General features: G+C 34.6%; 1 protein-coding gene across 1 annotated transcript in view; it reads left to right on the top strand.

The window, feature by feature from the left end:
- CNTNAP4 (contactin associated protein family member 4) overlaps nucleotides 1-14,733 on the top strand; it is a 198,582-nt gene that overhangs the window by 22,005 nt on the left and 161,844 nt on the right. The window contains exon 2 of the mRNA XM_071580071.1: nucleotides 12,983-13,093. Within this exon, the coding sequence (XP_071436172.1) occupies nucleotides 12,983-13,093 (111 nt within the window). The remainder of the gene's footprint in view (nucleotides 1-12,982; nucleotides 13,094-14,733) is intronic.

Genomic DNA, 14,733 nt, shown 5'->3' on the forward strand with positions numbered 1-14,733 from the left:
GACTAGCAAAAAGAAACAGTAACAAAAAGATCTGACATGATAATAAAAAAATTTTTACATTCCTATGAATAAGCATTTCTGTAAGGGGAAGAGCTTGGCAGTAGCTGACTTTGAACTTTAACCCTGGAAAGGCTGCAAATGTGTGCATGCAGACTTAAGTTGTACTGGGGCTTCGTCCTCTCTGTAATAAATATATGGGTTTGAGAATAAGGAGCAAAGCTGGAAAAGGAACAAGTTAGTGAAATTGAACTTCTAAATTTCATATAACTACTTTTTTATTCAATTTTTGTTTAAAATTTTGATTAAAATATGAAATATTTTTATTTTATATATCTAGGTGGTTTTAATTCAATAAACTACATATGAAATATATTTTGAGAATGAATGAATTTTGTTTCTGTCTGAAGGGTAAAAAGAAAACATCACAAAAGAAGCCACTTTTCAATGGACTTACATTTTGCAGCATAAAATTGAATATATATAAACTGATGCAAGACATTTTGAGCATTACTGTAAACATTTACCAGTGTGTTGATTCTCTGGTGCCTTATAAGATGAAAGTCCATCTGGCAGCTTTGCCTCCAGGCAGGACATTAGTAAAATCCCTTTCTCAATTTTTATGAACTTTGTTATCTTTTGAACCTCACTTGTTCTTAAAATTGAGTTGAAATAAGGAAACAGAACAAAAAGTTAGACAGCAGAAAGGAGATAAAAATAGTCATTTACACTGTAGAAATATATAGTTGCAGAATTATTATACCTTGTATCTTTAGGGAGCGAAGTTAAACTTCGTAACTCTCTTATGTACCTCTTTTGAGTTCTTGGCTTACTTGGAAGAAAATAACTGTCCAGTTGCTTAATGCTTGTGAGACAGCCACTAAGTCTTTTCATTGTTTATTCACACCATCTGGTATTTCTCAGAATTTTTCTGAAGGTAAATATCGTGGAAATTTTATGTATGCAGATGGCATAGTAATGGATATTGTGAGCTAAGTTGGAGAGATGCAAATGCCTTTCAGTTTTGTTCGGTGTGTTGCACCAGAACAACCTGGGAAATAATTTAAGGTCCTGGTAGAAGTCTAAGTGCAGAAAAGAAGCATCCTGCCTCTGGCATTTTATAATACATCTATCTGAAGCAAATGCCATCAAAAGTAAACTGAACATGAAGATGAGCAGAAATAAATAGTGCTGGCTATTTGTTCTTCATGATGTAAGACTGTGATATTTGCTTGTTCACTGTTACTTGTTTTGACTGTAAATATTATGAGATTGCTCTGGGAGGAGAATGTTACGAATTTTGCAAGATGAGCAAGAACAATCTCTAGTTTCCTAATGAAGTTGTGTACAATCTCCACCTGAGACCATTTAGATTTACTACTGCAACACTGTTAAGTACCAGGCTCTCCCCCGGGCCCTGCCTTTCTGTCCATCAGCAAGTACTACTTACTTCACCTCTTTTTTCCACTCTCTGAAGGCAACAGGGCAAACATGTTCTAAGTAATATATTTAATATACATAGACATAACTGCTGCAGCCACATAATTTAAGTCATCATGAGAAAGAACATATTTTAGCAGGCTAGCTTCAAGGGCTGAGGGTTTGGTATTGAAAACCAGCCCTCCCAGCCCAAATTACAGATACAGATGAAATTTACAATTGTTCTAACAACTCAGATGAAGTTTTTCAGTTCTGCTTCAATTCCATTTCCTATAAAAATAGATGCTGAATCTGGGAGGGAAGGAAAAAAATAGAATTGTCACCTGAAATATATTGCAAATACAATGTAAGCTGCCATGCTAGTTCACACAGTTTCCTTCACTTGTAATATATTTGCATCATAGACAGAGAGGCTAATCAGTCTTTCTTTAGGGATTGAATTTTGAATTTTTATACTGATTTATAGAGTTGCTTCCTTTTTTCTTTCCCTATTTATTTTCTGCAGTCATGATAGTTTATTTATAATCTTTAAGGATACATCAACTATGACTTTGCTTTAGATAGATCATTGTTGGATCTGATTGAACTTTACTTTTTATTTACCTTTCAGATTTTTTCCTGTAATTGTAAAATTGGTATTATTTCAAATATATGCTGATGCCATGAATGACTCTTCCCCCCAAAAAGGACTTCGAGCCACGTTAGTGTAGGGTAAGACAAAAAGTAAAGGTCCTTTAATAACACAGGGCCTACAGCCCACAGGAATACAGGATGACATGCCTGTGTCCCAGTTCTTGTTTCCATGGCTTTTATAATAAGATCCCTCCAATCATTGCTTTACACATTTATCAGTCCAGCCCCAGTCCCACCCCTGGTCCAGCCCCCTGGAATTGGGTCTGGGGTCGTCAGGACCCTCTGTCTTCATCAGCTCTTCTTCCTCAGGCACACAAAGGTCTCTTGGAGCTCATCCAATTCTGGCTTTTGGGTCACTCTGACCTATGTTTATGTTTCATTCTGTAGGCCTTCTGATATCCTTCAGCTCTTTACCTTGGAAAGGAGTCTAAACAAGATTAATTAACTAAAGGAATTTGAGCTCCCTGTTCTGGGACAGGGGTAGTGATAGAAAGGCATTAAACTTAAACTGTTAGAAATATTAACCCTCTAAAAATCTACAACTACTGTGTTCCTAAAATCTACAAAATGTGAAAATCAGAACAAAAACCCTTTCGGCATCATGCCTTGACTCAAATTCTCTTTACTGATGTACAGAAATATTTTAATCACATGGCTTAAAGGTAATTTTCATAATTCTAAATCCTTTTAAAGTGTCTTGGTGTACTTAGCTTAATTGGAGCCTTGTTGTGCTTAATGTGTTTATTGTGTAAAGCACTGCATTTTTCATTTTACCTGAGCATCTCAGTTCTAAATTTCATGTATATTAAAAAGTGAGAACAACACAAGTATAATGTCAAGTTTCGCTGCTTCTACTCCTAAAGACAACCTTCCAGAAACCAGATATATGAGGAATCTAACCTGATGCAGTACAACTTCTGAAGTTACATGAAAATATTTGCACCAACTGTATGAAAACTAAATGGAGCTCAAGAAGAATTCCATGTCTGTATTTTCATGCAGTGTTCCAGCACTAGGACTTGAGAAATTGCCAGGAATATCATAAGCAACTTTGTGATCTCTTCTTCCTGCGTCACTCACTCCCAAGTGCTCTACGAGTTATCATGTGCCAGAAATTTAGCTGTGGCCGTGCTCTTTGGGTTACTGGGAATATTTAGCAATATGAGTAGAAGACCTCTGCTGCAGAATGGCCTCCGTATCAAGGATATCACAAGCACATTTCATTTATTCTGGTAATTGTAGTAATTGTAAACTGTTCTACCTTCCCCTTTATTATCTAAATAATTTCTTCATAATATAATAATCTGTAATTCTAGGGCGTAATTTCTCTGAAGGCCAACTGTGTCCAAAACAGAACACTTTCAAAAATACTGTGAAATTTAGGAATGGCAATATGGCATGATTTCACTTGGAGTCAATTTTCAAGTTAAAAAAAAAAGGTAAAAAAAGCAAAAAATCCTCAACAAAACAGTAATTAGTGAAACAATCCTGCATTGTTTCATAGGAAAAAGAGATGCAATTTTATACTCCATTCACTTCCTAAATCTTGAGACTGTAATACCTTTTTAAAACAAAACAGCCTTACCAAGAAACAGTGGAAATGGTAAATGAAGGATAATCTAATATTTTTAGTCTCCACAAAACTAGAAATAGTTAATGGAATTATTGCCTTTGAGAATAATTGACTTAGCACAAGCTCTTGTAAAGTATGCTTATAGGAGCTTCTCTTTCTGAACTCTAAGTGGCTTTTCCACTGAATTAAACATTTGACAAGTTTCTCATATCAGTTAAAAGAAAATCTCCAGTGAATAACTGATTACTGTTGAATTGTGTATGGTTGAATAGAATAATCTTTCAATAAATATTGGAGATAAATTAGTAATAATAAAATGCCCATTCTATTTTTCATAACAAACTGCTACCTATTTATAAAGTTTAAAAATTGTATTTTGTTGTAATGCAAATATTAGAATTGTTTTAAAATGGGGGGAAAATGAACAGGCTTTTATAATTGAGTAACTACATCCCTGAGTAAATACAAACACATTTTGCTTCCAAAAGCAACTTCAATATTTGGGTGTTAATATTCTAATAATTTAATATATTCAAAATTATAGTCCATAGAATTGCATATTTTTAATTTGTGTATAGCTAAATGAAAATAGGACATACTATTTAACTCTTTCTGATGCTTTTGCATCAGTCTGTGACAAGCTAATATTCTAGAAGAAATTGTGTCTTAAACAATCAAAGTTTTTGTCTCTTCAGTGCTGGATGACAGTTTAGAATTTCCGCTGTTATTCATGCATATTTAAAAGAAAGTGCTCTTACATTTTGGAAGTCCTGTGTTGATCCCACAGTTATGTAGAAGTGTAATTTAAGGAAGAAAAATTACTGTGAATCTTCTCCTATGCAGTTGTACATAACGTCGTTTTGCATTCAAAATTCTTTGGTCTTTTATGTTAGTGCAATTATCTGCAAGTGCTTGTTAACTTTGAGCACCACAAGATCTCACCTTAAATTTCTGAAATCAAAGAACTAGTCTAGTGCTTTGATGTTGGGTCCTTTTTAAAAAAATAAAATACATTGATGTTGGGAATAAACTAGCACTACAGTAAGGGACTGCAAGGCCTCTCCTGTGGAAAATACATTCAGAGATATGGCTGTAAATGGCCAAGTAATGATTGAAACCAAGATGTGTTTTACTCATCAAAAAACCGAATGAGGTCATAATTTTCTTTTTTTTTTCTCCCGCTTGTCATCCCTACTGAGGGAAAACAGGAAAACCTGTAATGCTTTAGATCAGATAGCAAGGAAGCTGGTGAATTGATGACCTGAAATTCATCCTGCTTATGGGGATCTGCATGACTTTGAGCTGTTATAGGAGGTCCTAAATCATGTCAGTTGTAGTCTTGCACTCCTGATATGAATGTTAAATGAAAGCCTACATGATTTTTGACAGTGAAAGCTTTTGCAGGCAGAGTAAATTAACAAAAATAGCAATGCTATTGGATTATTTCTCTTGTTTTTAAGCAATACAGTTGTAACTGTATAACTTTATACCTGAAACAGTGGTTAAAAATCATGAGTTAACTCAGTTATTATTAATGTGTCTTTAATGTCAGTTAACATGGGAGTTGCTGACTCATGCCTGATTTCTGGGTACTAAGAACAAGGAAGTCCTTTATTTCACTTTTTTATGGATTTTCAAAACTGCCTGTGGTTCTCATGCTACTTTTCCCTAAGAAGTTCATGTTCAGATAAAAATAAGAAAAAAAACCCAGACAAACCACAAAGACAAAATAAAACAAATAGACAAACAAAAAACCCAAACCAACCAATCAACCAACCAACCAACCAAAAAAAAAAACCAACAACAACAAAAAAAACCAAAGGAAAAAGCTTTAAGGAAGACAATTCCCAGCTATATAACAACCATGTCAGGTATTGAAGATCTATTGCAAGGTATGAATCTTTGCAAATGTCTGTGTTTAGATGTCTGTGTTTGTACTTCTTCCATTCCTTTATAATTAAATTCTGATTACCTAACTGCAGTCTTTACACGCTTCGTTCTGGTCTGTCTTTTTGAGTTCTCAATGTTCAGTCACAAAGAGACTTCTGTACCTCCAGATGACAACAAGGTTGTCTGTGAACACAAAGGAAATTTGTTTTTTTTATACTCATAGCCTATTCTTGATATCTTCTTGTCATGAAATAACTGCAGTTGTGAAAAGGAATGGCTGCTTGAAAGAACAGAAATATAGCGTTGCATGTATTTTGTTAAGGTAAAAATCGCATGCATGATGTGAATATATTAGAAAAAATTGACTGCTTAGTGTCCAAATTCTGTGCTGAATTTGTGTTACCTACTATCTGCAAAAGATGACAATTTTATCAGAAAATGGAAGACTTTATTTCAAAATCCAGAAAATAACTATCCCTGCGATGATAGTTATTTCCTTCATAAATTGTTTACATACACAAGGAAGCTGTTTCAAAACCCTAAACCCTTCTTTTTTTTTTAATCTTAGGCAATCAGCTCCCCTTCTTCTCCCTCTACCCTGTCCAAGAAACAGCTGAAATCTATTAATTACAACTCATGTTTAAATAAAAAAAAAATAAAAAAAATCAAAGTAGTAAGCAGCAGAAAACCTCAGCAAGCAAAGCATTATGGTTTTCTTTGGCTCCTATATGTAGGTCCAGTGGAATTTGTGGAAATGCCTAATATATCCATAAAATGAAAAGAATGGAAAACACCAGTGACAGCTGCTGACTGTGGAAATAAATGACCCACTCTACACCTGGTGGAATGAAGGCACAAAAGTGAATCTTTATTGAAGAACAACAGGAATATTTATAAGGTTCTGAGGGTAAGGCTATGAAACTTTGATGCAGTTGTGTGAGGGTAGGGACAGAGTGAGTAACTGGCAACTGGATAGCAAATGGGGGGAACAACTCGTCAAATAATGAGATAAGTAACCAAAAGGATCCCAGGGTTTAGGGCAGAGGCAGAAATGCGTGGAAGGGCAGGTGTGGTGCCAGCGGCTGCATCAGCAATTTGAGGCAGAGACGATCCCTGCGGGCCCAGTCCCGCTGGAGGCACCCTTGGTGGGTCCTGGATACTGCCGCAGGAGCAGCTGCATCGACAGCATGAGGAAGGAACTATCCCCCTAGGTGTAGCCACCCTGACCCAGGAGACAAGCCCCCGCAGCTCAATGGCGTGGTGACTAATCAGGGAAAAAACTATTGGAGGAATAAATGTGACGGGACATCAGCCGCTCACGGGGGGTACAGAAAAATTTCCAAACCAAAAACCATACAGGAAAAAGCATAACTTTTAAACTTCAACTGTCAAAGTCTCCCATATATGCGATTGGTCCGGTCCGAGCTGCTCCCCAGCGCTGTCCTCCTCATAGTTCTGTTTTAACGTTCTCACACACACTAGTGACAATGAACTGCTTCAAGAAGAATGCATGAAATAGTGCGATTTTTGTACTCTGTTGTTTTTAAACTACAAAGATGCAGCAGTAGACCAAGATAAAAGCTTAAGTTCTCTAAACAAGGATAACATCCCTGATCAGGAAGCAAATGCAAGGAAGGATAAGCTTATATCAGCAGCAGTGGCAGGGCAGCTTCATATTAAGTGACAATGCATATTGTGTAGCCAGAAGGTCTAAAACTAAGATAGTCTAATTGTCTGTAAATCTGGTGATTTCTACTCATTAGTCTTACACTCATTGACGAAGATTTCACCATGATTGGGGTAAGTGTAATGGTGAACAACGCTCAGCAAAACAAGGAAAGGGAAGTCTCTTTTCATCTGTGTTACAGGAATCTCATTAAATTTGATGAATCTTTTGAAACTAATTACAAACCTGCACACTGACCAAAGACTAAATTACCACAATTAATGTATTTTAAAAATCTACTAAGTAAAGTGAGATATATGCTCACTCCTAGGGAAAATGAAGCATCTTCACTGAAAAGTGCAGATGGGCTAGCTTTTTTGCAAGCAGTAGTCATGTTGATGCAGAATGGCATGCCTCGTATTTCTGCAGAGTCTCACTCCTTTGCATGAAGTTTCTCATCACACATACTGACTTCCTAAAGTCTGACAGCAAAGTTGATCCTTCTTAGGGCTTGCTTGCATGAGAAAGATGAACATTAATGAACTTCTGAAAGACTCCTGGAGTTATTGCCTCTTCTACTGTGACTGCATTTCCAGTTGCCTAACTACTCTGCTTGTCTGATAATTAGGTGTTTAGTTTCCCTGCTTGCGGAAAGATTGCAAAACTTCCTTTGATTTGGTGTTTTGTTCTTGTATGGGTTACTGGAACAATTTTTAATGTTAGAAGTTTTATTACTTTCCTCTTTAGGCACTCAGTATTTTCCTTGAGTCCTTGATAAAGCTGAAGAACTTGATAGGTGTTTAGGGAGGTCAAATATCACAGTCTTTTTTCCTCCTTTTCTACTTATGACCTACTTTACCAAAAATTTAATAGTTAATCAAAAAATTGATAGTTCTTGTTCTTTGAGGGTGTTTTGAGTAAACTGAATTTTAAAGAAAAAAGTGTATGAAATGGTATAATAGTGGAAGTAATTTCATTAAGAAGTTAAATTACTGTAATATGTTGGGTTTTGCATGCTTTCCTGTTGGAATGTTTTAGTTTGAATTGAGATATGTCTTTAATAAAGTTAATGTGCAAATCTAATATATGTACTTTTTAGATATTTATGAACAGAGTATCTTTATTACATGTCAAGTTGTAGTAACTGAGCAGTAGATGTTGACATTTGTACTCAAATTGAAATGCATGAAAATCTGCGAGTTTTTATTATGGACCCAGCAGAAAATTTAGATGTAAAACAGTAGCATGACTGTTCCATTCAAAGTAATATCAGTGACATTTATTCTTGATGTTGCTGAAGAAAAAAGGTTTGTGCCTGTAAATGATATTGTGGGTTTTTTCACTACATGGAAATTAAAATACACATGCACACATTCTAAATAAATAAATCTCCAGTTATCCCAGTATTCTATTGTTTTCATTATTATTTTTAGCTGTTTTTGTGGAAGCACAACATTTGATCAACCATAGTGTTATAAACATAACCATGATTACTGTTAGTATTGTTATTGCAACTCTTATTATTATAGGATGATACACCACTTGAACTCCATCTGCTGTGATTCATATGGCATGATCTATGTAATTTATGGTATCTCTGTGTTAAAAATGTCTTTGTTTACTCTGAATATGCATAATAAGATAGTAGTTGATGCTGGAAGATAATGGATAGGCATATTTTATACCTTCAGCACTTAAGAGTTGTAGTCCTATAAAATGCCACAGTTGCTTTGTAAATTTGGTTAAACTTTCACTGAAATTATGATATATGGAAAGCTATGACTTAAATAACTAAAATAACTTTTTTCATTTGGTGATGAAACAGGTAATCCATATTTTTTTTCTATCCTTTGCCCCAATTTTCACATTCTTCCTTTTTTTTTTTACCAGTTGTACTTCAGCTTTTCACTTCTTATTCACAAAGCAATGCATTTCTGTCCTGTTGAATACCACTCATTCTAGACATTGCTTTTTAAAAAGCAGCTGTTACAGCTCACATCAGTATACTGAGTTACTCATCACTAGCATTTCACAGTTATTCCTTATTCTTCTCATTGCACAATACTTCTATGATGTCTCTGTAGGTCTGAGCTTGATTTTGTTTGACAAAATGTCTCTACAGCATCACACAATTAAAGGCATATTCTTTCCTTCACAAAACCTTATTTGTTACCAGATTTTTGTGCACATTACAGAAACTTATGGTTTCTTTACATTTTTGATATCCTTAACTATCGTTCTAAAAAATAAATATTTAATGACAAAAAATCCAATAAAAGCTATAGGATGAAGTACTCCTTGTTTTAAAATGCCTTTTAGAACAGACTGCTTAAGTATTCATTTAGCCTGGAGGATCTGTGTGAAATATCCCTAGAAAACCCTACATTGCCTTCAGCAGTGAGATCTGTTCTGTTTACAGTGGAAGGGTGTCCAAGAGAAATGAAGACTGACTAGTAGCATGTGAGAAAGCACTGAATTAAAACAGTGTTTCCATTGTGTAGAATGTCTTCCAGTGCATATGAAATCGTATTGAATTGTCAGGCTGTAATTTTGTTTTTTTTCATTTGCCTTTATTTAATTTGAGAAACAAGTTGATACTGTCTGTCTAGTTCTTGACAATTTCTACAAGGTGTTTTGAATTTAGTTCTGGAATTCTTACTAAATTTTGAGTTAAATTGCACACTGTAAGTTGCAACAAGAATATGTTTTAAGGTACGTGTGCTAAGCAATAATGCAGAAGTTACTTTCCTGAAATAAAGCATTGCAGCTGTTGTAAAATAAATGTATAATTATTCAGGGTATATACATTTGTGATACATTGCTAATTTCTCTTATTATGCAAAGGCAGAAAAGCATGTCATGCACTGTAGGATTTTGGATACAATCTTTTTTTGTATTTGACTGTTTATGTGCCTTTTTGTGATAAAGTGAGATAGACATAAATTATTATAGAATAAATGCCCAAGTGCTCCATGAATTCTTCTGGGAATATCTCAAAGCAATACGTGATTTTCACAAATACATGTATATTAGATCATCTATATAAAATAATTCAATACTATTTATTCCTTTCTAACATGTACATTAAAAAGGTGAGAAATGTATTAGCAGAAGCAAACAATACAAAGGCAGATGTATCAGCCACCCAGCAGAAATGTACTTTTTCTTTTTGCTGCTGAATTGAAATTTATGAGGACTTATTCAGACTCAGGGGTGTTGTAAAAATAGCATGTCTGCTGTTGTTATCTGCTAGAACTTCTCAGTATTATTCACATTGTCTCATTCCTGGTGATTTGTTTCAAAATACGTGGCACGTCTCATCAGAAGATCAAAGTTGAAAATATGAGACATATGAAAGAGATAAGACATTCTACTTCATCTCGCTCTGGAGTCTTCAGCACAGGAAAGACATGGACCTGTAAAGTGGATCAAGAGAAGAAGCAAAAAATATTGTTAGAGGAATGGAGCATAAGCTCTCTTATAAGGAAAGGTTGAGAGAGTTGGGATTTTTCAACCTGGAGAAGCGAAGGCTCCATGGAGACCTTATTGTGGCCTTTCAATACTTAAAGGGGGCCTATAGGAAAGCCTGCAGCAGTGGAAGAAGGGGTAATGATTTTAAACTAAAAGAGGCTAGATTTAGACTAGATACAAGTGGGAAACTTTTTATGATGGGGGTGGTGAAACACTGGAACAGTTTGCTCAGAGAGTCTGTGGATGCCCCATCCCTGGAAACATTGAAGGTCAGGTTGAATGAGTCTCTGCAGTCTCATCTAGTGGAAGGTATCCCTGCTTATGTCAGGGCAGCAGGGCTGGATGACCTTTAAAGGTCTCCCTTCCAACCCAAATTATTCTGCAATTCTGTTCTTTCATTGTTGTAGATCTCATACATAGATGTGGGGGGAAAAGCCTTTTTATATTCTCCTCTTAATATTCATCTTGATATCTAGGCTTTCAATGTAGGCTTTGGCAGTAGAAAAGGGATCAGTGACACATGAAGTGTTCCATTACTTCAGCAGTGTGAGTAACTGTCTGTGTGAAAAAACAGCAGGATCATATTCTTTCTGCTGTAGTTTATGACTAACAATTTCTTTGTATTTTCTGTGCTGTAAAGAAACCTTTCACTAATGAGATCCTTTTCTAAGACTCACCAGTGCAGTGCCTTTGCTCACAAGATGAAATCTCGTTTCCCTTATTTTTTTTTCCTTTTGTGCTTACCAGTTGGACAATTTGTCCCAAGTAGCACAGCTTCTTTCGCTGTTACAAATCTAATCTGTCGATAATGAAGTGAAAAAATGAGCTTGTGGTTAGACAGTAAAGAGTAGTTACAAAATTTTGTCTTTTCTGTTGTGTAAGCCTAGAGCAGGAAATAGTTATGAAAGTGGAGAATAATTTTATTTGTTCTTTTCTCATGAGTGAAGTACTCTGAATTTGGTAGAAGTATGGTATATAAGAGTTTATCAAGAGCAATTAATAAACTTATTTTTTGTTGTGAATGTATATTATTTATGGGTTTTGAGAGAACTTCTACCTCTAGAAGTCATGGCCAGTATTAGGCCTTGTCTTTAGATAGAATATTCCTTAAAGAACTAAATTAAACAACTTAAAAAATAATTTTTGGAGATAATCAAACAAATCCCCTTGAGATATTCATATAAAAGTCTTACTGCTAATTAGAAATGTCCATAATTATTCAGCAGAAACACTTAATTATGACAGTGAGAAAAAAGTTTGAATTAATTAATATTCATGATTTTTGACAGTGGAAGTCTCGTAGACAAACACAAGGGTTAGAAAAAGAAGAATTCGCTTATGACTTTTCATTTGTCTGTTACATCCAAAGAATGTGACTGTCCTGAAAGGAACTGCTTCATAAAGATGAAAAGTTGACATAATTTCCTCTTTTTCTAAACAAGGGTTGCCAGCCCAGTATAACTAGGGAAATACTTGCTTTTCTTTCTTCCAGGTTTTAAAGTTAATCTTCTTTCAGCTAAAACTAGATCAGATATTGATTCTCAATTTATACTTTTCAAATTTAAATGGAGAGTGAACAATTATTCTGTATAGCAATTGAGCTGGAGAGGCATTTAACATCCAAAGTATTGATTAGCATTTGCTTGTTTATGCACAATTGATTGCAAACTGCAGTTAAGTCTTCTTATTTTGAAACACACAGGTTTCATTCTGTACGATGTTAAGACTTGCATATTAATAATGGTGAGATAATGATTTTGTCCTGTGTCTTTATCAAACACACATACCATTGGCAAAGCAAGAGGTTTTCCCTTTTTTCATGCTTACAGTGCTTAAAAGGAATGAGAGTATTTTTTGATTTATTGGGTTCAGTTTGTATGGAGTTTTTGTTTTTTAGAAACAGCAGTATTTAATGTGATTACATATTAAATGTGATTGCAAAGACATGTAGTGGCATCAGGTGTAAAGGAAATAAAAAGCATTGTTGAAGTTGTAGCTTCATGCTACAACAAAGACTAGGTATGATCAATGGCTATTCATTCAAATCATAGTGGGTGAGCTGTGCACCACTTCTCAGTATGATCTCAGAAGTTAGGTTAGTAGTGGGCAAGTACAGCCAGTTGAAGAACATTTATACCCTGGTAGTCTCAAGAAATGGTATGGGGGGGAAATACTACTTTAGTGCTGATGCATAATACAACAAGAAGCACTATTTAGAGATACACTTCTCTCAGATACAGAGTTGATTCTGTTACAGTTCCAGTAAGTGGCGTTTGTTGTATTAAACGGAGTGTGGTATTTTTCACTTTCAGATACTTGTGATGATCAGTTGGTGTCTGCTTTGCCTCAGTCATCATTCAGCAGTTCCTCAGAGCTGTCTAGTAGTCACAGCCCTGGATTTGCAAGGCTTAACCGAAGAGACGGTGAGTGCATTTTACTGGTTGATTTTATTTTAATATTTTTTTAAAAATTTCCACTTGTGCACAATATTAAAGTGATACATAGCTTGATATGGTCCAAATTTTTCCTAAAGTGAAGGAAACTTGCCTGTTAATTTATCATTTATGTCAAACCTCTACATAAATCTTCTGAATCTCTAGTTTTTAATTTTCTTTTATTTAGTAACTTATCATATGTTTTTACTCTTTTTTGGTCAATTATGGGAATTTTTTTGTAGGAAAATGCAATTAAAATTAGATAGCATTGTCATTTTTGTCTTTTCTGATGTCGCTAAAAGGTTTAGACTCTTGGATATCTGTTGGAATCTCTGAATATTAACCATTTTAGCTGAAGTTTAGAGGTGTAGGGATAAGAAATTATTTTTTAAAAATTATTAACTTTTTTTGTTTCTAGGGATGGCACTGTTACTACACTTTCTGTATGAAGAACATGCATTCTTAAGATTTTTGACAATATCTTTTAGATTGCATAAAATCTATCAAAAAATATAACTCTCAAGACATAGCACATAAGACTTTTTGCTGTCTGTGTGGTCTGTTTATAACAATTATTTTCAGAAGTCATGTAAAAAAATACATACAAGTACGTTGAACATTAAACAGCTAAAAATACAGAGAAATCTCGGTCATCAGTCTCATTGAGTAAGCTCAGTCATTTCTGTCAATAACATTCTAAAAGCTATTTTTCTCCTTTTTTTTTTTTCTAGCCTATCAGCAAGGTTCTTGGTTTAAACATCACAGTGCTAATGATATGGAGGAATAAATACCTTTAGGAAGGATTTTATTAAAATTTGACAATATGCTGTTATTGGTAAACAAAATCCTACTCGACATATCGGAAAAAGAAAATCCACTGTTTAAAAATTATGGCTTTTAAACCAGCTAACCTCTGTGTTAAAATGAAAACATTTTAGGTATCCAAGACTGTATGTTACTGTTTCAGATAATTTTTGTCTGATGTTTGTAAATCAGCTGTGAAATACAATGTAGTTTTAAATTCAAGGACATAATGAAACTCAACTTCCCACCCTATGGTAAGCTGATGGACAACATGAGTGCTTAGTGGCTGGATCTGCTCTGTAGGCTTATTGAGGAAGGAGCATCTATGGATACTGACTTCTGTTTAATTACTGCTGATAAGGAGTCTGATAAATCAACTGATAGAAAGGTGCAGTCCTAGAAGACTTCACTGAAATTCTGCATCATAGGTCAAAATCTAGTCTTAATAACTCAACATTAATACAGACAATGAAAACATCAGTGGTTATCTGGAGACATTCAAATACATAAAATTCTCCTCATATATGCAATTTTCACATTTTACATTAATTTATATAATTGAGAATTATAAAAATTAAATCTTAAAATATTTTGTACTGCCAAAAGCACTTCTGTCCTTGGATCTCCAGAGTTTACTGGAACATTGGCTATGTACTGATACATAGAAACTCTATAGTGAAGAAGGAATATCCCAATCTCTTTAGTTATCCTAGTGTACAGGTTTGACTTGTTTTGAATGAAAATGATATATCATGGAAAGACTTGCCTTAATTTCAAGTAGTATATGCTCTTAGAATCTGAAATAACACATGTATTATCATCAT

This window comes from Pithys albifrons, chromosome Z (genome assembly GCF_047495875.1).
Source record: "Pithys albifrons albifrons isolate INPA30051 chromosome Z, PitAlb_v1, whole genome shotgun sequence".
Taxonomy (NCBI): Eukaryota; Metazoa; Chordata; class Aves; order Passeriformes; family Thamnophilidae; genus Pithys; species Pithys albifrons.